The sequence below is a fragment of the Colletotrichum orchidophilum genome (genome assembly GCF_001831195.1).
Source record: "Colletotrichum orchidophilum strain IMI 309357 chromosome Unknown Scaffold_10.1, whole genome shotgun sequence".
Classification (NCBI taxonomy): Eukaryota; Fungi; Ascomycota; class Sordariomycetes; order Glomerellales; family Glomerellaceae; genus Colletotrichum; species Colletotrichum orchidophilum.
Window position 1 is genome coordinate 264,098 of NW_019172966.1, and position 23,304 is coordinate 287,401.

The following is a 23,304-nucleotide window of genomic DNA, read 5'->3' on the forward strand; positions in this document are numbered from 1 at the left end:
CCCGGCCCGGGGGGTTTGACATGTGGCACGGTCGATGCCGTACGGAACAGGGCGTGAACCGTGAACCTGGTGTACAAAAGGCAATGTAAGACCGTTCCTTGTCTAAATTTCCAAAGTTTATATCCCGCAAGGGTCATGGTATCTTTTCTGGTCTTGCTATGCCGTAATGGGCTTGGCGAATTGTCTCTCGCTTTTTTTTTTTCTTTTTTTTTTTTTTTCTTACTCTTTTTGGGGGTTTTGTCCAAAGGGTCCGTGGGCAAAAGGTGAGTTTGGCAGATCTTTGGAAAGATGTTTAAACCCGATGGGGTACAAAGAGTCGGGTGGTTGTTTGTATGAGTTGGGAAGGAGGGTCGGTCGTTCGGCGGACGTGTCGCAGAGTTGGCCGTGGCAGGACTTCCCATTTAGGTAGTTAGGCTTGGTAGGTACTGTTTGCGAATACGTATACGCTCGGGAGGAGATGGATGGAAAAGTTATCTGTAAAAAAAAATAAAAAAAGACAGCAGGCCGAGCGAGGGGGGGGGTTTGGTTCGAGGAATGAATCGATATCAGATGAGTTACAGCCAATTCTGTGAACTTTTTTTTTTGTTTCTTTTTGGTGGGGGGAAGGGAGGGGTGACAGGTGGACATTAAACTTTGGGGGCTTCATTTTTTTCTTTTTTCGCTCTCTGTCACCTTTGTAGTGGGAATTGCGAACGGGGTGGGGATTCTGCGGCCGGGCCGGATGGCAGGCGGAGCGTATATGCGTGTGTGTGTGAGTGTATGTATGTGTGTGTCCCGTGCTCAAGCTCTCTCCAGACTTCCGTTCCTTAGAGACCGCCACCTAATGCAGCATGTTGAAGGGGTCGGGTGGTTTGATGATTTGTTGCAGCCTGCTGCTCTCCTTCAGAATTCCAGAGAGTCCTCCAGTGGATGGGTCATGGTTGCTGGGTGTGTGTACCATAGTATGTGTGTCTTGGGTGATCCGGGGTGCAGGAGGGGGAGGGGGAGGGGGGGGGAGGAATCTGGTGGAAATTTCCCTTGGGTTTGGATGGTGTAACACATGCAATCTCCGTACTAATGATGGGGTTTTTGCTCTCCTTCTTTTTTTTTTCCCCCCCTCCCCCGTGCAAGGGGCGTGGTGTGGTGTCGCACGCCAAATTTCCACAACCAGAGAATTTGTCTCATGTATAGAGAGGCGTCGTGGTGTTTTTTTTTCTCCATCTTCACTTTTCAGGGTAGGATTAGGTACCAAACTAGGGACAAGGGTTGGCTGCGTGAGAGAACCAAGGATCCGGGAGGACGGAATGGAGAGACTGGGAGTCTTCGGGCCGGGTGTGTCTGGGGGGGGGGGGGATGAAAAAGGTACAACTGACTACGGCATTGTCGGCAAGAATAGAACGGGGCCAAAGGGGGGGGGGGGGGGTGGGGGGGGGGGGGGGGATGAAAAAGGTACAACTGACTACGGCATTGTCGGCAAGAATAGAACGTGGCCAAAGGGGGTGGGTGGTGGTGGAGTTGTCCACGCAGAAGGACACAATTGGCCAATGGTGGAATCGAAATCGTTTGGGTGCTGCTTGGTTTTTATTGTTCCCTTTTTTCCTTTGGCCTCAGTCTTATCCGATTTAGCCGTGTCTTCCGGAGGTGCATCCGGAGAAGGCTCCGAAGGATGGCAAAAAAAAAAAACCAGGCAGGCAGGATCCCTTCTGCTTGGCTTGCACATGCTCGGACTGATAGGGGGAGGAGAGTGGAGGGATGTGATTCAGCAGGTCACTGTCAGAGTTGTGGCTGGATGAAATAGACCAGACGGAGGTGGTTGCGTGCGGAGAGGAGGGCGAAGGGAGAGGGCGGGGAGGGAAGGGAAGGGAGAAGGGAGGATGGAGGGGAGCCGTTGAAGTTGGACGGGACGAAGCAAAACTGGTGCGGAGAAGGAGGTCTTGCCTGGCTGGTCGGTGTCACGGTGTGCCACGGCACGGTCCAGCGCAGCAGAGTTCAAGGTATCGCAATGTAGTTTGACACGAGAGGGCATTTGCGTTCGGAAGGAAACGTCCTACGTTGAACGATGGGAGTGAACAAAGCTTCGCTATTTGGACAGCGGACGCGAAGGAGAATGCGACGATGCGGGCTGGGATGCCTAGGATTGGGCGTCGCACCGACGAACCCGGAGGAAGGGCGTGGGTTCGACAGGGTAGGGATGTTGACGAGCAGCGAAGATCAGCAGCAATCCGCTCGAGGGTTGCGTTGCCCTCGGGGCCTATTTCCCCCCTCTCTTCGCCCAGCAGCTGCGCGAGCAGCAGCAGCAGCAGCAGCCAAGAAAGCATATGCATGGAACGATTTGTTTATGCACCATCCCCGTGGCTTTCCCTTGTGCTTCTCCTGTCGAGGTGGAGGGGCACGAGGTTGAAGAAATAAGGGGGGGGGGGAGGCAGAAAATGCAAAACTGAATTGAAGATAGTTTGGGGCCCAGGGGGAAGAACTGCTCCGGGAAAGGAGTGTCGTGAACCTGGAGTAAAACAGGGTTTGCGTGTAAAAAGCCAATTTAATGGTGCGAAATTTTCTCTTCTTTTCTTTTCCATCGGGGTCTTTTTTCTGCTGTCGCTGCTGCTGCTGCTGTTGCTGTTGCTGATGGAAGCTTGTCTTGCTGAGAAGAAAAGTGGCAAGGGGGGCAAGACGTTCTAGATCGTGATCGACGGGGAAGAAGAAGAAAGATGATGAGAAATGCGACGTTGGCATGGGGGGTGCACTGGGGGGAGGGGATTGCAAATGCAACGCTACGATACCAGGCTCCCTCGGCGATTACGATGGACTTTGCGCGGATGGCCAGGGTTTGAGCCCCCCGGCTTTCAGATTGAGGAACGATGATCAGGCACGATTCGGTGACAGTCGCTCATTGCCACGCCGATGGTTCAACAAAAAGTTTAAAAATAGAAAATAAACCATTGGGAAGGGGGGGGAAATCACAGAAAATGTGAGAAAGAAAATGGGCCAAAAAAATATTTCCAGAAATTGGGGTAAGGTGGAGATTTGGGGTGGACGGTGCCGAGACTGACAGGGTTCAGCGTCGGGCGTTGGAGAATGTGGAGACTGTGAGCTGCTCCAAGGGGGAGGGTGTGCGTGTGGGGAAGAAACGAAATGTCGAAGCAAGGGGAGGGGGTGCTAGTGATGATGGTGGACGGGCGTGGTCTTAGAATGAGTAGGGTGCTGCCCGTTGTGGGTTGGATTAGGAGGGGAGGAGAATCGAAAAGGGGGGGGGGGGGGGGGGGGGGGGAGGGGCACTTGAAGCGGGGGGGGGGGGGGGGGGGGGGGGGGGGCGGCGGGGCGGAGGGAGGGGGGGGGGCGGGGGGGGTGGGGGGGGGTGGCGGAGGGGCGAGAAGGCGGAGGGGGGGGGGGTGGGGCGGGGGTGAGGTAGTGACTCTTGATAGTGGAGGGCATATTTCGCTGTAGCACCTTGAAATTTGACAATACACCAGAAACGCTACATGTCTGTTATCCTTCTTGGTGTTGGAAAAAAAAGATTTTTTCGCCTTCCTTGCCTCTCCAGGGGAACCATCCCACATCGTCTCGCCCCGGCTCTTGCGGCGTCCGCCTGGGCCCTCCGGCTCAACCGTCCGGTGTTCCCCCTTAGCCGTGCACGGGGCTTGGGGTCTCCCGAATCGCCCGGATGGTCTCCCTCATCCGCGGGTTAGCGTCGAAGCTAGCTTCGATAAGGTCCACGACCTCGTCCGCCGAAAAGTACAGGCTGAGCTCGCTGTCGCACCAGAGGTACTTGACCTCATTGAGGTTGGATTGGAGCACCTCGCTCAGGTACTTGAGACGGAGCCACGTGGCCACGTACTGCGCCGTCGTCGGAATCTCGTCCGCGCCGCTGGACACCTGCTGCCCATGAGCCGCTGCCGTCGCCGCCGTGGACCGCGATGGGAGAAAGAGGTCGTCCAGCTCCGTAACTTTGGCAATGAGCTTGGCGATCCCGTACGCGTCGTCCTGTCCGATGGACGACGCGTCCATGACATCGCTGATAATCTTGGACGACAGGGCATCCAAGAGCGACCCCACCGCCTGGTACCACACCGAACGTGCCAGAATCAATTCCCATGTCACCGCCATGGATCTAACTCGTGCTAGTGCCGAGTCCACGCAACTGTCCAATTCATCCTGCTGCATGAGACTTTGATCGCCTGTGCGTCTGCGTTAGCCCCTGCCGTCGGACTGCCGCGAGCGCTTCAGCCCAGGCTAGAACCTGACTTACCTCCTAGCAAATCCCTCAGCACCGTTTTCTGCACCCCGAGCTCGTTAGTGTATGCGCGCGTGGCAAAGTTCTGCAGGCTCTTGATGTCGTTATCTATGCGCAGCATGTTCTGGGCGCGTGCGGTCAGGTCCTCGCGCGACTTCCACGTTGATGCCAAACCTGCCAGCTTCTCGGACAGGTACATGGCATCGTTGTAGAGAAACCTTGACATTGGTCAGCTTGCAAAGGATGCCTTTGGGGCCAATACGAACATGTTGCCGCCAATGTCCAGTGAGTAGTAATGCGGCGAGACTGCCCGAAACATGGCTAATGCGAACGTCGGCAAACTGAAAAGACCCGGGGCGGCGGCTGCCACAGGGCTGTTCTCATACCTGCGAATGTTAGGGACGCCGAGTTGGTAAGGATCACGACATACTCGGGTTGTGTTAGAGCCGCGCCGTCTTCCAGGATGGCCAGGATAAGCTTCAGTACCGGCTCTGGCATGGAGGAAATGTGATAGGTCTCCTTCAGAACCATCTCTCTGCTCTCATCTGGCTCAGCAGGCGCCGTCTTTTGCTTTTTCGTTTGCGTCTTTGGTGGTTGAGGCTTTGACTCTGGCTCCATTTGTTCAGTCGCGTCGTCGTCTCCCCAACCCCACGCGTCGGCTGTGTCGTCTTCCTCGCCTGCTGGCTTTTCCACCTCTTGTGTGATCTCCGAGGTTTGTTCGTCATCATTCCACCCCCAGGCATCGGCACCATCATCTTCCACCTGGGTGTCGTCCTTGGCCTCGGATGGCTCTTGGTCATCATCGACTCCCCATGCCGCACCCCAGTCATCCTCTGTGACGGTACCGGCTACGCCATTTGCCGTCAATTCCTTGCCTTCCGAACGAGAAACCATTTGTTTTTCCACCTTTTCCACTTGTTTCGAAGCGCCGAGGCCTACATTACGTCAGCCTTGTAGTCGGGAGGCACACGTGGGGCAACAAACCGTTTGACATTTGGACCCTCACCGAATCGAGGGCCGTTTCTCTGCACTTGGCGAGCCATATCGACGGCGCGCTACCAACCCATTCCTTAAGCTCTGTGAATCCAGTGAAGCCGTTGTTTTCAAGGACCTCGCAAAAGCTTCGCGCGGATTCGATGACGGCCTGAAACCTGTCAAGGTCCTTCAACGTCGAAGGGACTTCCGAGTTGAGCCAGACTGAGATGAGCCTCGGTACTAGGTCGCTCATCATAATGGGGCTGAAGAACATTAGGAGATCAGGTGTCAGCCTCTTGGCCAGGAACTCGACCACCTTTTGGAGATCCACAAAGAGCTCGTCAATGGACCTCCCGGCTTGGCCATGCAGTTCAATCACATTCTACAGGGTGTTAGTCACCGGCCCACAATATCATGATTGGGACATACTTCAGTCTCGCGAATAGAAGGCAGTGGTGAAGCTTGAGCGTTCATGCGTGGGAACACAATGGCCTTGTCAATACTGTGCCACAGCTTGGACATTCGGTCTTCAACCTCTTTGTAGGCTTGGAGACCAATGATGGCTTCTGATAGTGTCATTTGCTCGTCTGCGTCCCATCAGTATCCGCGACATCCAAATGAAAGGATGCCAAGTACCATCTAATTTGTTGTAAATTGCCAGAGAGCCAGCTTCGAGATCCGTGTGAACAAGCGATGCCCAGACATGGTCGAAAACGTCGTGGACATGTGACTTCAGCTCAAAAGCTCTCACGTCGAGGAGCCTCATGATTCGGCATGCCTTCTTGTTGACTGGGACAGCATCGAGCTCCGTCCAAGATTCTGCACGACGTTAGCCCTTGGGCCTCCTGGTGCATGACCACGGCTCCCTACTCTCCAACCACCGCAGCGAGTCGATGATGCGCCGCTCGTTCATCGCTTGCTCAACCTCCCCCAGAAGCTCGTTCACATGCTGAATGCCCCTGAGGGCTTCGTGCAGCTGGTTCGTATATAGCACCTCCTTCTCGAGAAACTGTATATGGTCCTCTGCATCTTGTATCGCCTTTCCTGAAATCTGCGGTGCTTCCGATTGCCGCACGATGTCATCCGCTAGCCTCTTGGATCGCAGTATGTCTTCTTGGAGCGTTTTCGCATTGTGCACCCACGAGCTGACGTCGCCCTTGGTCTCCTCGTTTATTGTGTGAATTTCGGACTGCGCATACGTCAGCTGACAGGCTGTCATCGCTCACCATGGACCTCGCATACCTCCAAATCGCCCTTGGCTCTTTCCAGCGCATCGATCGCAGGCGACAAGTCAGAAGAAGACAGCGACAGCGACGACACCTGCTCATCGGGGAAGTGCCCCTCGAGCGCAAAGGCGACCACGGCCTCTCCTAGCTGCGCGGAGGCAGTCTTGTCTGTGTCGACGGCCATGCGCGCGTCGTGTCTTCTCGGAGCTCTCGATATCGCAAGGCCGTTCCGGTCGGCGTGATGGCGCCAGAAGTCAGGACGGTCCGGCAGGAATGGAATACGGCGGTCGCCTACAGTTCATAAACTGCGGGATTCTTCCAAAATGTAGCCAAGCAATGGGCGACAGGAGGACTTTGCCTCGTCCAAGAGCGATGTCGCATAAAACAGGGCGACGAGCTACGGGCAATTGTGACATTCGATTGCATAGCTGTCCCGAAAGCACCCACGTCACAATTGAATGTCGGCGCCGGTACGTACCGCCCATCTGATCCGACTTTGTGCCGAGCGGCTGGCGCTTGGTCCGGCATATTCTCCCGCGGCAAGGGACCAATCGGGAGCCGTCATCCTGCCGATGACTTGCGAGAATCAGAAAATAAAGATAAACTCCACTGGTCCCTTGCCCTGGACTTTGGAGGGGCAGACGGACCAGTGCGCTCATTGTACGGTCGGCGACATCTCTCGCGACGAATCAACAGACCTGCGGTAACTCGGAAACCACAGCGCAACGGGGAGCCAAAGTATACATACCAACCCCCGCGGACCGCATGTAAGCCTCAGAATCGGCTCGGTTTCGTGCTGTTGATACCCCCTCCATCCTTCAGTCAGCATCTCGTGTCGGCGGTCAGGTAACCGCTACATCGTTCCCTATCACGGGCTGGCCAACACGCCTCGGGAAGCCTCATTGGTCTTCTTCATCTCGGTCCATCAGGCTGGCAAGGCCTGTTTCTGTACAGTAAGCTGCTGCGCCTTTTCTCCCGTCTCACTCATTATTCCTTCCCAAGCCTTCTTCGCACAAGTGAATTCCCCGATTGGCTCTTGTTATTCTGCTTCTCTCCTCTTCTTCGTCTGTCCTGTATTTGGCTACGATGGCGCATTCACTACACCACTTCAAGGCTGCGAGCTTTATACAATTTGCTCAGCCCAACCATCCGAGCGCATCCTTGCCGTGTCAGACACGTCAACATGTTGAAAATTGGAGCCAGTCAAGTGACGCTCGCCCTAGCCGTTGCGCTTTTGGCGGCTTGTCTTGTCCCCTATCACGGGTACATCTTCTCTAGCGGGATTGGGTATGTCCTTTATCAAGTCCGACCGGGTGTGTTGCCAGTGTTCGCGGACACATGGCTGTTCGTCGTACAAACTTCTGTATCTACCCGTTGTCTGGTTATCATTCCCTTCCTTTTTCATTAGTCAGTTGGGGGCCATTGCTATCGTCGGGTGAAGAGATTCAGCTCCCATCATGGGACTTGTATTACACTGTTCAGCGGCTTTCACTGTGGCTCGCCTCCCCTTGTCCGAAACTATTTGCTGATGACTCCTTCAAACCCCTACCCTTATGCCCATTCTCATCTGTGCTTCCTATGCCTCCAGAAGATGGCCTACTTCCTACACACGTCTCCGACTAAGACACCAAGCAACAGAACGCCAAGCTGACCCTTTTTCTCAGATCTTTCCAGAGCTTGTTTAGAGAAAAGTCACACATCATGTCACCCGAGGAGCAACCCAAGCCGCAGCCGCGGTTCCGCAAGGTCCAAAGCTTCAAGACAGATTACGCTCCTTGCCAAATCAGCCAGTATGTCTCGGAGAGGAGCGGCATGCAGGTAATTGTGGCCGACCGTAAGGGTCCCAAGACCAACGGCTACTTCACTCTCGCAACCGAGATATTTGACGACTCGGGAGCCCCTCACACCCTCGAGCATCTGGTGTTCATGGGCTCCAAGAACTACCGCTACAAGGGGCTTCTCGACAAGCTGGCCTCGCGAGCCTATTCTGGAACGAACGCCTGGACTGCGACAGATCACACTGCGTACACGCTGGAGAGCGCTGGCTGGGAAGGGTTCTCCCAGATCCTGCCAGTTTATCTCGAGCACGTCATCGTGCCCGTCATCACGGACGAGGCATGCATCACCGAAGTACACCACATTGACGGGGAAGGCAACGATGCAGGTGTGGTTTACTCGGAGATGCAGGCTGTCCAGTTCAAGAGCGCCGAGATCATGGACCTTCGCGCCCGCCGACTGCTGTATCCCGAAAACGTGGGCTTCCGATACGAGACCGGGGGTATGACCGAGGCTCTCCGGGTTTTGACACCCGATCGCATTCGACAGTTCCACCGTGACATGTACCAGCCCCGCAACCTAGCCGTGGTCATCATCGGCGAAGCGGATCACAACGACCTGCTGCAGATTCTCGACGAGTTCGAGGAGAGCATCAAGGACGACCTTCCGCCCCTGGACTCCCCCTTCAAAAGGTGATTTGCTCCTTCAGGCTTCGCTACACCATGCTGACGTGAGTTTGTAGACCTTGGATCGACTCAGCACAGCCCCCGGCGCTCAAGGAGACCATCATTACGACGGCCGAGTTCCCTGAAGAGGACGAATCCGTCGGTGAGATCACTGTAGCTTTCTACGGCCCCAACTGCACCAACACCATCGAAACATCTGCACTCAACGTGTTGCTAACCTATCTTTGCGGTTCTTCCGTGTCAATTCTCGAGAACGTCATTGTAGAAAAGGAGGAGCTTGCGAGCTCCGTATCATACTGGTGGGATGCCAGGCCCAACTCCGTCATCTGGTTCCAGCCGACTGGTGTCGAGACGGACAAGCTGGAGTTTGTCGAGAAGCGGCTGGTCGATCTGCTGAAGGAGGTGGCATCGAAGCCCTTGGACATGACGTACCTGACCTCATGCATCCACCGCGAACGCCTTCAAGTCAAGTTCCAGGCCGAGGAGTCTGAGGGCTTTTACTCCAGCAACATCATCACGGACTATCTCTTTGGTCAACGCGATGGCTCCACGCTCAAGGACTTGGAGTCGTTGTCCGAGTACGAGGAGCTTGAGAAGTGGACCGATGGCCAATGGAGGGACTTTTTGCGCAAGTGGCTTTCCGATGCTCCCCACGTCTCCATTCTCGGCAAGCCATCCCACGAGCTGGCAAAGAAGCAGAAGGCCGAAGAGGAAGCGAGACTGGTGAAGAGAAAGGAGGAGCTCGGCGCCGAGGGCCTGGCTGACCTCAAGAAGCGCCTCGAGGCTGCCAAGGCCAAGAACGACGAGCCTATCCCGGCCTCCGTGATCGACCAGTGGGCTGTCCCGGGTACCGAGTCGATCCACTTCATCGAGTCCGAAACGGCGAGGTCTGGAAAGGCCAAGAGCCTCGGTCTTATCGACAATGCGGCGCAAAAGGTCATTGACAGCGCCAAGCAGGGACAAGACCACCTCTTTATCCAGTTCGAGAGTGTGCCGACCAACTTCGTGCACCTGACGGTCTACCTCGGCACATCGCAGGTGCCGATCGAGCTAAAACCGTTGCTGCCCATCTTCAACGACAACTTCTTCAACACTCCCATCATGCGCGATGGAGAGAAGATTGGCTTCGAACAGGTCGTCATGGAGTTGGAGCAGGACACCATTAGCTATGGTCTGCGCTCTACAAGAGACTATGGCGATCCCGACGGCGTCATGATCCAGTTCCAGATCGAGCCCGCAAAGTACTCCACCGTCATTAACTGGATCCGCACCATGATGTTTGACAGCGTTTTCGACATCCAGCGCCTCAAGGCGGGCGTCCAGAAGCATTTGGCCGATATCCCCGAGCTGAAGCGTGACGGTAAATCAATGGCATCTGAAATCGACATGTCTATCCACATGAAGAAGGAGTCCTATTCGGTTGCCAAGCGGGCACTCGTGAGAGCAATCTACCTGCGTCGCCTCAAGAAGCTTATTGCTTCCGACCCGGAAAAGGTCCTCTCCTGGTTTGAGCAGTTGCGCAAGTCGCTCTTCACCTCGAACAACGTGCGCATCCTCGTCACGGCTGATGTCGCCCGCCTGCCCGAGCCTGTGGCGGCCTGGGATATCCTGAGCAACAACCTCAAGGGTTCCAACGAACTTCTTCCCATCATCAAGCCGCATACCTTGCTCACAAAGGAGGGCCAGAACCCCGGAATTGTTGGCGCCATCATCGTACCCATGACCACAGCCGAGAGCTCCTACGGCGTCAGCACAGCCAAGGGCATCACGTCCTTTGACGATCCCAGGCTCCCTGCCATCATGGTGGCGATTGGCTACCTCGAAACCACCGAAGGCCCCCTTTGGAATTCCGTTCGCGGCCAGGGTCTGGCGTACGGCTCGTACTTTGGCCGCGAGCTGGACGCCGGCGTGATCCAGTACAAGGTATACCGCTCGCCGGACGCCAGCAAGGCGTTTGCGGTGTCGCGTGAGACGATTCGCAAAATCGCCGAGGGTGAGGTCGAGATTGACCGCCACCTCAAGGAGGGCGCCATCAGCCAGGTTGTCGTCCAATTCGCGGACGAACAGGCAACAATGGCATCGTCCGCGGCGCAGAATTTCATGCTCGGTGTCGTGCGGAGCCTGCCACTGGACTGGCACAAGAAGGTCATGAGGGATGTCCGCGACGTGACGGATGAGCAGATCAAGACAGTGCTGAAGGAGCTCGTCCTGCCTGTCTTCGAGCCGGGCAAGAGCAACGTTGTTATTACCTGCGCTCCGATCTTTCAAGAGGTATGTCTTTACGATGCAATTGCCATCTTACATAGGCTGACATGGTGTGACAGAACATTGAAAAGGCGTTCAAGGAGATGGGCTACAAGACGGATGTCCAGCAGCTTGCCTTCTTCCACGACGATTATGGCTTGAAGGGTGACGAGGATGAGGAGGAGCTTGAAGAAGACGAAGATGACGAGTTTGATGATGATGAAGACGACGATAGTGAGGGCGACTACAGTGATGAAGATTCAGATTAAAGGACATTCTAGACGACTAGCATTGATAGAGAGCAGTCCAAGCACTTTCGGATGCGGGCTGGAATATCAGAGACGCCTGTCCAAGGCATCTCTGGCTGAAACGATCATGGAAGCAGTCTCATCGTTTTCGACTGTTTAGTCAATCCTTGTTAAACCAACGACCCTCGTCGATGGCCAAAAACCGTCATTCAGGTACACTGCCCACGATTGCTCCGAGAGATCTTGTCATCCTGCCTCAGCACGGGCAGCTCTCTAGCCTAAAAACCTAGACAACTCTATTTTGACGCACCCTCTTCCACTTTGATCAATATGAAGTTCACCACCTCCCTCCTCGCCATCGGCATCGTCGGCGCCCAGTCGATGGAGCCGATCAGCGAGAACCCGGCGCGCAAGTATGGAAAACCCAGCATCGCGGCCTGTCATAACTGCAACGACGCCAACGGCGCCAGCGACTCGTACAAGGATTTCGACTGCGACATGCCCTGCGCCCGGGCTGGCATGAACGAGGGGGCCAGCAAAATATGTATTCTGCAGTGTCATCTCAATTGAATGGGAGGTAGCGGAGAAGTATCGCTAGCTCGAACGAATTATGCTCACGGACTGAGCGAGCAAGAGTGAGCAGAGGAATTGAGAAGGACGATTTGTTTTGGCATCGGGAGGCCTTTGGACCACTACTTTTGCTAGTAGAACCAACGACGGAAGATAAACATTGGGAACGCCGCCCCTTCAATTACATACTGATGCTTTTAACGCATGGCCATGAGAGATGGCGCCGGCGTCACCTCGATTCTGCCCGTTTAATGTGATGAGGTGTCCCAACATGGATTGCGGAGGGCTTGTTCGGCCCTTATCAAGTACTCTGGACGAATAAGGCTTCGCGCGCATCCATTTCCATTAATGCATCGTTTCCCAGCACATGAGCCAGCGAACGCAAAGTACGTCTTGAAGGTGCTGAGCGTGCCACAAAAAAGTTTAACCATTGCATACTTCAAAGGACTGAGATCTCTAAAACAGTCGAATTTAAGTTGGGCTTGTTTGCAGTTTGCGAATTTGCACCCTCATTGAACATCATTCATACCAGTTGATCCATCATCGGGCAGCCGGAAGGCCGACAAAGCCTGGACCGGATGCAGTAGCCATCGGCACCGAGTAAAGTGGATCATCTCCGACAGGGTCGGCCGGTGTGGATACCGTTACACGGGTAAGACGGCACTTGCCAAAGGCCTTCACCAGCTGAAGTTTGGAGTGGCGGCCAGAAGCGGCCCAGTGCCCTGAGCCACACGGGCAAGGAACTGCGGTGGCGGCCTCGAGCCCGTCACAGCGCGGGCGTTAGTCTCTCGGGTGCTGCACCCACTCAGCGTCGAGTCCTCAACTTCTCTGCATGTCTTTCGCCCCCTCTTAGCGTCGACAAAGACACACGATACTGCAACTCGGTCCTGAACTGGGCAGTCCCTCGGAGCCAACCTTTTGTCATCCCAACCCTTACGAACAGTCGTTGCAGTTACCAGGATGCCGCGTCTCAGTCTTGGGAGATCTAGATCCCATGACTCACATGCGGCCTTGCAAGCGCAAGTGCAACCTTGACTGCAGGTGGTTTTCCTTTCACTGCCTGCCGTGAACGAGGATCACCTTTGGTCTACCGCGCTAGACCAACCGATTTCCATCCCGAGCATGACAGGCAGGCTTACGGTACCTTAGTTCCAGCGAACTGCTGATGACGTTGACGCATCCACGTACGCTCCCCTCACACTCTTTCACTCTTTCGGTCTCTATTGCAGTCACCTGGCTGGAGCCATCCAACGTTGCAATCGCAGAAGCCGCAATGTCCACTTAGTTCTGAAATCATGCTGCCGCGCTCATGGCAAAGGTCGTGGCTTCGTTCGCCACCCCAGGCAGCTCTGCTTACTTGCTGTTTTCGCCTCACCTCCGCCGTCTCGGAATCCGACTTCAGGCAAGTGCAGAGTTGACTGCGAGGCTACGGAGGCGTAATCTCTTAGCTGGTCTCTTAATGCACAGTACTTTGCCCTTGTGCTCTGTTTACTATTAGGCACAAAGGCACCGGTAGCCTAACCAGGAACGCGGCTCGTTCTCATCGGGTTGCCTCTTCAACTTCATCTGATCTTTTTGAACCCACAATTTCACTGCTTCTGCCTTATGGGCGTGCGTCTCTGTTGATGTATATAAACAAGCAGGCGTCTCCATCTATCCATCTGCTCAACCGACTCCTCATTGCTACCCATCGCCATGATAGAACTGGGCAAGATGGACTTTTCAACCCTCTGGAAAGGCAATTTGACCGCCATGGCGGAGAACATGACTGGCGGAAGAGGCTACTCCGGCAACAACAAGATGATGGAGAGCCTGCTGCCAATGCTGGGTGGGCAGTTCAACCCCGTCGTCCGCTCCCTGATGCTCTTATACCAGATGATCGGTTCCAATCTGGGAATCGACCCGACACTGATCCTGACTCTGGCGGGCTTCTTCTGGGCTGCTAACCGGGTCGTCCGCCAAGCATACGGCGCAGTCTTCCGACTCGTCCAGGACAACTTTATGAGCTCCATTCACATCTCAAGCACGGACGAGATTTACACACACATGATGAAGTGGTTAGCACTTCAGCCGCTGATGGCGAGTTCTCGTTCTCTGACCGCCGAGACTGTGAGTAAGACGGCGTGGGAGGAGGAGGAAGAGCTCGAGGCCCTGCAGACGAGGACTATTGCCGGGAGTGGCAGCGGCGCGACCGAGTTTCTCAACTTTTCCAACCAAGAAGCCAAAGCTGTAAGTCTCCTTCATCTTGAGTTGAAAGACGCTACTAACAATGAATAGCCCCCGCGATACGTCCCTGCTGTTGGTGTCCACGGCTTCTGGTACAAAAGCCGCTACTTTAGGCTCCACAGAAAGCAGCAATCCGTCTTCGACGGCGAGGCAAACTACGGAACCTTTAGAAAGGAAGAGGACCTCATCGTATCGTGCTTCGGCCGGAGCCCGGAGCCCATCAAGGAGCTGCTCCGCTTCGTCAAGGAGTTCTACTATCAGGACCACTACGCCCGCACGACTATCAAGCGGCCCAGCCCCGCGCCGATGCGCCGGTACGGCGGCCGTTACAACTGGAGCCAGGTCGCCAACCGGCCCGTCCGGCCTATGCGGACCGTCGTCCTCGACCCGAAGCAAAAGGGCCAGGTCCTCGCCGACATGAACGAGTACCTTCATCCAGCTACACCCCGCTGGTACGCCAACCGCGGCATCCCGCTGCGTCGGGGGTACCTCTTCTACGGACCCCCCGGCACCGGCAAGACCTCGCTGTCGTTTGCGCTCGCCGGCGTCTTTGGCCTCGACATCTTTGTCATTTCCCTACTCGAGCCCACCCTGACGGAGGAGGACCTCGGAACTTTGTTCAACTCCCTGCCCCGCCGCTGCGTTGTGCTTCTGGAAGATATTGACACCGCAGGTCTCGCCCGTGTCGAAGAAGAGAGCGACGCCGCCGCCGCTCCCCCCCGCGGTACCAAAGACGGCGACAACAAAGCCGACAAGGATGGCGGAAAGGACGAAAAGAGCAAAAAGGCAACGGCCACCACCACAAACAAGGACGACTGGAAAGTCTCCGACCTCGCTCGCGCCCTCAAAAAGGAAGTCAAGGACGACAAGAAGGGCATCTCCCTCTCGGGCCTCCTCAACGCCATCGACGGCGTCGCCTCGCAGGAGGGCCGCATCCTCGTCATGACGACCAATAAGCCAGAATCCCTCGACGAGGCCCTCATTCGCCCGGGCCGCGTCGACCTGCAGGTCGGCTTCACGAACGCCACGCCGGGCCAGGCGACGGAGCTCTTCCAGCGCATGTACGAGGCCGACGAGGCGAGCCCCGCGAAGCGCGTCGACGGGCACGTAGCGCCGCCTACGAACCCTGCGCCGCCCATCGTAGTGAACGGCAACGGCAGTGCATTCTCTTCTTCGTCGACGGCCTCGTCTTCGTCGTCGTCGACTCCCTCCTCGGCGCAGTCTTCTTTCGCCTCCCCGCCGTCAGAGAAGCTTTCAGCACCACCACCACCATCATCGCCAGAGGTCGCCGAGGCGGCGGCAGAGGCCGACAAGAAGCGCCACCATTTCGACGCCGAGGAGCTGGGACGCATCGCCGACGAGTTTAGCGAGCTGATCCCCAACGGCCTCTTCAGCCCCGCCGAGATCCAGGGGTTCCTGCTGAAGCGCAAGAAGGATCCCCGGCGGGCGCTCCGGGAGACGGCCGCGTGGGTCGAGGGCATGCGCCAGCAGAAGGAGAACAAGACCAAGGTGCTTAGAGTCCAGTGAGGTCCACAGTTTGTCCTACGCATACGTTCGTGGAGGCGAGATTCTTCGTCGCCGAGTTAGTTTGGCTTGGTAATTCTCCGTTTTTTTACCATTTGTCTCAAGCTTGGGCGAGTTGGTTCAGCGGAGCATGGTGGCGTAGGGTACGGGCGCGGAACGATGTCCGAGGACGGGGGTTTCGGTGTAGTTTATAAACGAGTGCATAATACGAAACGATTTGATGCCAGTGAAACTCGGCTTCTACTTCGAGCCAATTGTCTACTGTGATGATCTTGGGGCCGCAAAGGCTCACCGTGTTACTGACAGCGGCCTGCCCCTCTTTTCAACGACCCATCAAGGCAGGACTGCCGAGGGGTACGCCGCATCCACATCCGTCTCGCCGGGCTGTTCATCTGCAAACTCAACATCACGCCGCTCGCCGGTATCGCCGTAGACGAGCGTCTCATCGTAGCCTTCGCCGTCGTCATCGTAACCGTAGCCCTCTCCGTCTTCGTCCTCATCACCGTACTCCTCCTCGAGCCCCTCCTCCTCCTCCTCTCGCTCCATACCCTCATCAAGCCCAGGTACGGGTGCGTAGACGCGCTCCTCGGGACCGTACTCGCCATCGTCATCATCATCGTCGTCTCCCTCGCTGTCATCCTCATCAAGGCTGTCCTCCGCACCAGACATGAGCTCGTCCTCTTTCCCGGCAGCGCGGCCCGCCGCCGCCGCGGCTGCGACGCCCCGCGGCCCGTTCGACTTTGTGACGCGGTAGGCGGTGCCCTTGCGTTTCTTCTTTGGCTCCTTGAACCGTCGGCCGTACAGCACGCGCTTCTCGGCATCGGTGAGCTCCAGGTCGGGGAGCGGCACGTGGACGCTCGAGGCTCCCGGAGGCGGCGTCGTGTCGCGCACTTCATAGATGCCTGCAAAGTCCTCGTCCTTGAGCTTGCGCCCAAACTGAATCGCAATCATTTTGGTCTTCATGATGCCCTTCACCTTGGCCCAAGTGCCCTGATGGTACCAGCCGCTGTTGTAGATGTCGACCTCGGGACGCTGCGGCGCGGTAGCGAAGATGTTTGCAATCAGGGGATCTGTAATGTCGCAAATCTGCCAGACCTTGCCGTCGGTCCAGTAGGACTTGCCGTCAAAGACGTGGGACTCGTGGTTGTCGCCCTGGGGCTGGCGCTGTTCGGTGCGCAGGCTGCGGATAGCGTGCCATGTCTCGCCAATGTGACCAGCCTGGAGCTTGCGCATGTTGAATATCATCGTCTGGTAGGTCCGGAAGGCCGGGTCGTTGCGCGGGTCGATGCCGTACTTGATGATTGCATCGCGCCAGGGCCCGCCGCGGAATTGGTAGCCGACATAGCCGACGCAACGCTTCATAACGTTGGCGTTACGGACGATAGACCCGAGCTTGTTCATCAGAGATCGGCGCGTCCAGATGGGCCGCTCGTTCATCGCCTCCTGCATGCGGGCTATGCAGTGGGTGACCTCCTCGTCGGACCCGTCATAAGGGGTCTGCGGGCCAGCCGGGATGGGGTACTGGTCTGCTTTAAGAAAGTAGCCGATGAGGGTGGGCAGCTGGGTGTTGATGAGCTGGGTCTGGCCTGCCTGGTCGAGCTCTGTGCGGACGTAGGGGTTTTGGGAATAGTTGTAAATGAAGGGAAGCGTCATAGGCGTCCATACCGGCGGCGGTATGATGTCGACGTTTGGCCCCTTGTCCACACCGTCGATGAACTTGAAGTTTCTCATCTGGGTGACTGCGGCAGGTTAGATGCGGTTCATTTGGCACTGGAGTTTGACTTACTGTCGCCAGGCATGACCTGGTTCATGAACCTCGAAATGAAAGGGGACTGCTCGAGACCCCAATGGAAATCCGCCATACCTATATCTCGTCAGTAGAGCCCGGCGTGTCCAGACGAACGTGCTCACCTCGGAAGCGGTGGGTGTGTTTGATGACGCCGACGGCTTCTACATGGTAACTTTCGACGTTGTCTTGCATTTTCCGTCGCAGGAGCTTTGGGTTGTCCAGCCTTGACCTGGAATAAATCGCCTCCGCTGTCGGGCTGGCCCTGGGCACATCTCGCATCTCGACTTCACCTTCCCACGGCCCGTCCGTCCCCCTCTTCCTTTTCCTGCCGGTCCGCTTCGGGACCGTGACCTTCAAAACCACATTGTGGCTCGTAGCACTGTGAGACATGATGGGTCTGCGGAAAGGGCTCTCTGGGTTGAGATAGAATGGAATTGTGTTGCGCTCACTGTCAAGGATCTGGACATGGCGTCAGTACCCGACAGAGACCCGGGAGGATGCCGCGACGCACATTCTGGAAAGACGAGATGTTACCAAACGCCTTTTCTGTCCGATCTAGGTTCATGACAATCATGGGAATTTCGACAGCGCCCATGGTTCTCTTGGGGATCGGGAACCGGGGTGCTGAGTTGCTGTCTTTGTGGGACACTGATGGGCCACCGGCCGTCTTTTTCGGGTCAACATGGCTGGCGACGCCCTCTTCCGCCAACTCATCATTGACAGGCTCGTCCTCGGTGTCCATGGCGACGGCTTGCACGTTGAATAGACTTGGGTTGAGGTTCGGAGTTAGTTGGCCAATTGCCAGTCAGAACCAACCGATTGGCTTGGAACCCGTAGGAGACTGTGTAGTGAAAGTGTCTTGGAGGAAACTTCTTGGCGAGACTGAAGTCTAGGCCAGTGCCGTTTTGGTCGCTTTGGCGCCGTCACTGGAATTTTGATGCTGTTCCGAGCGACTGAGATAGAATTGATGCACGGTGCGAAGTGCAGCCCGTACCGAAGGGTCACAGCATTTCAGCTGATGCTCTGGGCGGAATGGAGTCCCTGCACTGTATAGCTCATGCAATGGCAATGGCAATGGGTTCCCCTGAGCCAAAATTTACGAAAAGCCGTCATGAAGCTTTCTCTTGAACACCACATGTATTACGAGAAACGCACCTGGCTGAGGAGACTCACTTCAGATGGATCTCGTCTCAGACACAGATAAGGACGTGAGAGACGGGCGACATTCTCCCACCAAGAACCCCATCGACTCTATTGACAGCGATTCCTAGTCTCACAGGAATGGAAACGGACGTATTCGCGTTTCAGATCCCTCAGCTGGCCCTTTCGTCCAATGTTGATCACTTGTTCCCGGAGAACTGGGCGACGATTGTTTCTGAGGCAGCTTGGACCCATGGCGCGGGATGAGTCCCAAGGAGAGGTCCCTGCAAGGGCTCACAGGTGACTTGCAACGTGTAAACGGTGATGTTATCACAGTGTGTGTCCACCTTTCGTGGCACGGAGCAAAAGAGACGAGACCCTTTTCTTCAATTGCGCTGCACGGTTTGGCTGTGTGCTGTCATCACCTTCCATCCATTGTGGAGATGGTCTGTGGGGGCCAGGGAAAACCGCTGGTGCAGTGACCCGACCCGGACCCGTCAAATCCTCCGGAACAACACTACAGCCGTCAGGAGAAATTGAGCTCTAGGGTCCAGCTCCCGCTCAACCAGTCACAATCGTCGAAGGCCAAGAAGCAGCTGCTGCAGCACCCCAAGCTGTCCAACCAGAGGAGGGCGACTTATCTTACCTAATGCCTGAAAGATCCGTGCACAATGCCACGGCCCATTCACCAGCTGTTGCCAGTCGAAAGCAGCTGCATTTACCGGCAGCACCTGCACGCTGATGCTGCTACTGCTGCTACCTACCTCCTGCTGCTTCTGTGTCCCTGTTGTGGTCCTCGCAGCGCCAGTATCCAGTACAACAGCCCAAAACCCACCCGCCGTTCCCACCCAATTCCTACACAGTAGGGTGCCTATCCTCCTTGCCGCAGTGATGTAGAAGCACCAGACCAGACATTCCACTGTCCATAGCCTCGATCTCCACTCGTCAACCTCGTCGTCCCCTCTTACAGCACCATATACCGACTGCGTGTCTCTCTTGAGTCCCAATGCGCACTTTCAACACCACTTCTTCTTCTACTTCTTCTTCCAAACCCATCCTGTCTTCGACAAACTGTCAAATTTGCCTAATCTAAACCTTCCATCCTCGAATTCCAACCCCAACCTCGCGTCAAAAGCCCTCCCCGTGTCAAGGCCTGTTCTTGGCTGGCTGCCGCGCATCACTGGGCCGTCTCCAGCTGTCGAGGACCAGACAACTCGGCGCCCATACCTCTCTCTCGCTCTTTACCTTGATATTTCCACCGCCGCTAGCACGCTAGGGGAGGCCTGCTTTCTGGTCCCGCGTCGTCGTCTCACACTTTACACCTGGGCCCCGCAAACAACTTCAGCTTTACCGACGATCCAGAGATAGAGATTCCCCCATCCACCTTGAACCTCTCGCGTCTGGCTCTCTTGTTTCGCTGCCCGATCGCTTCCTTCATCTGCCAATTTTGATGTGTCGTTACTTTGTCGCGACTCACCCGCCAATCCTCGCCTCTAGCTTCCCCCTGCTCTTCGCATCTCGAAGCGACGCCATCCTTACAACCCAACCCCAGTCCTCGCCGAGCGACGCCCTCCTTTCATCATCACATCGACATCGACCTGCCGACGCGCTCGCTACAACCTAGACTCCGCCCGCGCCTTCGCACCACCCTTCATTCACTGCGCAGTCATCGCCTGGGTCGTCTGCCAATCCACCCGCATCACCTGCCCTGCCCACGTTCGACGACGGGACAGAATTGTCTCGACCCGGCCGATACTCTACCCACTGCATCCTCCAGAGGACCTCGACCGACCGCCCTGCGCTCCTCCATATCTTGCTCCATCGGACCTGCGTCCATTGCGTTCTACTGTCTTTAGTTGCAGCTGTCGAGTCGGGCGAGTTTGAAGCCCCACGGAGAGGGACACTACAGTGACGTCCACAATGAAGCGCTTCAGCCAGAGGGTGGTGAGTTCTCCGCCAATACCCGACCCCTGAGCCCAATCCCACTGCTGAACACGATATTGACAACCCAGCATGCTCAGCTCTCGCGCGGCAAAGACCCCAATAAGCCTAAGAAGAATAAAGACGCCAAAGATGGCACCGCATCCCCGTCTGGTGGAGGTTCGGGCCGAGATGCCAACCAGTCACCCAACCCGACACCGTCGTCCTCCACCACGAACCTCGCCGATGCCCGTAACAAGCCCCTGCCTCCTAACAACGCCGGCGGAGAGCACGGCACCGCGAACCAGCCGTCTCCATTGAGCAACCAGCAAGGTGCCGTTCCGGACCGCTTCAGCTCTGCGGGGGCAGCCCAAGGTGCTAACGGTGGAGGTTCTCCAGGCCGTCATGGAACTTTGCCGCCGACCGTCATCATCAGCCCCAGTGCTCCGGTAAGAGACCCATTCGTGGGATACGCCTTTCGATAACGCTAATGATGTCCCCAGCATGTCCCACCTCCCGGTGCAGCTGAGACCATGCCGCACGATCTCGCGCCTCCCAAGGCGGGCACCAAGTCACTCATGTTCGACCGCCTCCACCAGACTCCCAAAGACGTTCCCGAGGGTCTCAGAACACCCAAGCGACAGCACTCTTCGAGATTCGACATATCTGCCCACCGCGAGCTCGAGAAGCTTCCCGGCTTCCACGAAGTGCCCCCTAACCGCCGCCAGGAGCTGTTTATGCAAAAGATTGACCAGTGCAATGTTATTTTTGACTTCAACGATGCCAGCGGCGACATGAAATCCAAGGAGATCAAGCGGCTGGCGCTCCACGAGCTGCTCGACTACGTTGCTAACAACCGCCAAGTCATTACGGAACCCATGTACCCCAGAGTGGTCGAGATGTTTGCCAAGAACCTCTTCCGACCCATTCCTCCGCCGATGAACCCCCAGGGCGAAGCATTCGATCCCGAGGAAGACGAACCCGTCTTGGAGGTTGCATGGCCGCATATCCAGGTCGTCTACGAGTTCTTCCTCCGATTCATCGAGAGCCAAGACTTCAATACCAACATTGCCAAAGCATACATTGATCACAGCTTCGTCCTCCAGCTACTCGAGCTCTTCGATTCCGAGGACCCGCGCGAGAGGGACTTCCTCAAGACGACTCTCCACCGAATCTATGGCAAATTCCTTAACCTGCGATCTTTCATCCGCCGCTCCATCAACAACGTTTTCTTCCAATTCACCTATGAGACGGAGAGATTCAATGGCATCGCCGAACTGTTGGAGATTCTGGGGTCCATCATCAACGGTTTTGCCTTGCCGCTGAAGGAGGAGCACAAGACGTTCTTGACAAGGGTGTTGATACCATTGCACAAAGTCAAGAGTCTGAGCATGTACCACCCTCAGCTGGCATACTGCATCGTCCAGTTCCTGGAAAAGGACGCGTCGCTGACGGAAGAGGTGAGTTGCTTGACGATATTGTCATGATCCACACTAACGTCTGTAGGTTGTGCTTGGCCTGTTGCGATACTGGCCCAAGGTCAACAGCACAAAAGAGGTTATGTTCCTTAACGAGGTCGAAGACATCTTCGAAGTCATGGACCCCGCCGAATTCGCCAAAGTTCAGGAACCGCTGTTCCACCAGCTTGCCAAGTCTGTCGCCAGTCCCCATTTCCAGGTGGCAGAGCGAGCGCTCTATTTCTGGAACAACGAGTACTTTTGCAACTTGGTCAGCGACAACGTCGAGATCATCCTCCCCATCATGTTTGCGCCGCTTTATGAAAACTCCAAGGGCCACTGGAATCGGTGAGTACCACCGCAGACGACGATTGTAGACCCGCTAACCATTAAAAGCACCATTCACGGCATGGTTTACAATGCCATGAAGCTGTTCATGGAAATTAATCCCCAACTCTTTGATGATTGCTCTCACGACTACACCGAGCAACAAAACAGCGCCGCGGCCAGAGAAGCCTTGCGCGAGAGGAAATGGGCTTCAATTTCAGACCAGGCCGAGCAAAGGCGTTCGGCAAACGGCGCACCGACCGCGGGCAGAGCCCACGCCGGGTCTCTATCCCGCGTCGACGAAGTTGACGGCACCGAAGACAACCAGAAGCGACTAGACTCTCTCAAGCTGCAGGATGGCGACCGCAGGGATCGTCGGCATGAGCAACAAGACTCGGTAGGATCAGCCCACAGTCACGCATGATTTTACTTTGTCATTTGCCCCTGCTCGGCGTGCCTTTGCACAGCTTCTGGCAGTCGTCTCTTACTCCCTTTTGATCGAGCTTGCAGCGCGCTGGCTTTACCTTTTGGAACATTGATTAACGTGATATCCTAGGAGGCGGAAGAGAACGGCGAAGAGAAGGCCGAGGCGGATGAGGAGTCATGACGGGGACTGACATCACTGAATGATACGCCTTCAACCGGTTGAGGGGGGTTTAAAAAGGGGAAACTCATGGATGAGTTGTATGCTGGAAGGATGATTCAGAGGATCAACCAGGAAACGACTTTGGGCAGAGGAAAAGAAGGCTCCGTGCTCTAGGGATGGGGTCTCGCTGCCCCCGGGAACATACTTAATTTTCATGATGTCACTTCTTTGTTTTCTCTTCTCTATTACGCGTGGATGCAGACTCGGGATGAGTTGTCTCCCCGCCCGCCGTTTTGGGGTGAAGATAGGAGGAGTGGTGTGAGGGGATCGGAAAAAAAAACGGTTTGTGTGGGGAAGAGAGGAAAGGAAAGCACAAGAAGGCGAACGACGAGAAAGATAGGAT

At 55.9% G+C, this 23,304-nt stretch overlaps 7 protein-coding genes across 7 annotated transcripts; 5 read left to right on the forward strand and 2 right to left on the reverse strand.

The window, feature by feature from the left end:
- Window positions 1–3,597: 3,597 nt before the first annotated feature.
- CORC01_01896 (is centromere binding protein at prophase) lies at window positions 3,598–6,592 on the reverse strand (the record flags this gene model as incomplete). Its single annotated transcript, XM_022613549.1, has 9 exons — window positions 3,598–4,151; window positions 4,223–4,425; window positions 4,474–4,593; window positions 4,638–5,142; window positions 5,192–5,564; window positions 5,612–5,769; window positions 5,819–6,001; window positions 6,053–6,371; window positions 6,425–6,592. 9 exons carry the CDS (start codon window positions 6,590–6,592, stop codon window positions 3,598–3,600), a joined length of 2,583 nt encoding a protein of 860 aa, XP_022479933.1.
- Window positions 6,593–7,591: 999 nt separating this feature from the next.
- CORC01_01897 (uncharacterized protein) lies at window positions 7,592–7,816 on the forward strand (the record flags this gene model as incomplete). The annotated part of the gene is made up of 1 exon (XM_022613550.1): window positions 7,592–7,816. The coding sequence occupies one exon, from the start codon at window positions 7,592–7,594 to the stop codon at window positions 7,814–7,816; it is 225 nt and encodes a 74-aa protein (XP_022479934.1).
- A 293-nt stretch (window positions 7,817–8,109) lies between these two features.
- CORC01_01898 (peptidase M16 inactive domain-containing protein) lies at window positions 8,110–11,383 on the forward strand (the record flags this gene model as incomplete). Its single annotated transcript, XM_022613551.1, has 3 exons — window positions 8,110–8,876; window positions 8,927–11,141; window positions 11,195–11,383. The coding sequence occupies 3 exons, from the start codon at window positions 8,110–8,112 to the stop codon at window positions 11,381–11,383; spliced, it is 3,171 nt and encodes a 1,056-aa protein (XP_022479935.1).
- A 309-nt stretch (window positions 11,384–11,692) lies between these two features.
- On the forward strand, window positions 11,693–12,001 carry CORC01_01899 (uncharacterized protein; the record flags this gene model as incomplete). The annotated part of the gene is made up of 2 exons (XM_022613552.1): window positions 11,693–11,906; window positions 11,961–12,001. 2 exons carry the CDS (start codon window positions 11,693–11,695, stop codon window positions 11,999–12,001), a joined length of 255 nt encoding a protein of 84 aa, XP_022479936.1.
- A 1,626-nt stretch (window positions 12,002–13,627) lies between these two features.
- On the forward strand, window positions 13,628–15,685 carry CORC01_01900 (uncharacterized protein; the record flags this gene model as incomplete). Its single annotated transcript, XM_022613553.1, has 2 exons — window positions 13,628–14,161; window positions 14,210–15,685. The coding sequence occupies 2 exons, from the start codon at window positions 13,628–13,630 to the stop codon at window positions 15,683–15,685; spliced, it is 2,010 nt and encodes a 669-aa protein (XP_022479937.1).
- A 330-nt stretch (window positions 15,686–16,015) lies between these two features.
- On the reverse strand, window positions 16,016–18,213 carry CORC01_01901 (uncharacterized protein; the record flags this gene model as incomplete). The annotated part of the gene is made up of 4 exons (XM_022613554.1): window positions 16,016–17,421; window positions 17,469–17,546; window positions 17,594–17,930; window positions 17,983–18,213. The coding sequence occupies 4 exons, from the start codon at window positions 18,211–18,213 to the stop codon at window positions 16,016–16,018; spliced, it is 2,052 nt and encodes a 683-aa protein (XP_022479938.1).
- A 2,318-nt stretch (window positions 18,214–20,531) lies between these two features.
- On the forward strand, window positions 20,532–22,922 carry CORC01_01902 (protein phosphatase 2A regulatory B subunit; the record flags this gene model as incomplete). The annotated part of the gene is made up of 6 exons (XM_022613555.1): window positions 20,532–20,555; window positions 20,624–20,980; window positions 21,035–21,991; window positions 22,038–22,336; window positions 22,385–22,712; window positions 22,872–22,922. The coding sequence occupies 6 exons, from the start codon at window positions 20,532–20,534 to the stop codon at window positions 22,920–22,922; spliced, it is 2,016 nt and encodes a 671-aa protein (XP_022479939.1).
- Window positions 22,923–23,304: the final 382 nt, after the last annotated feature.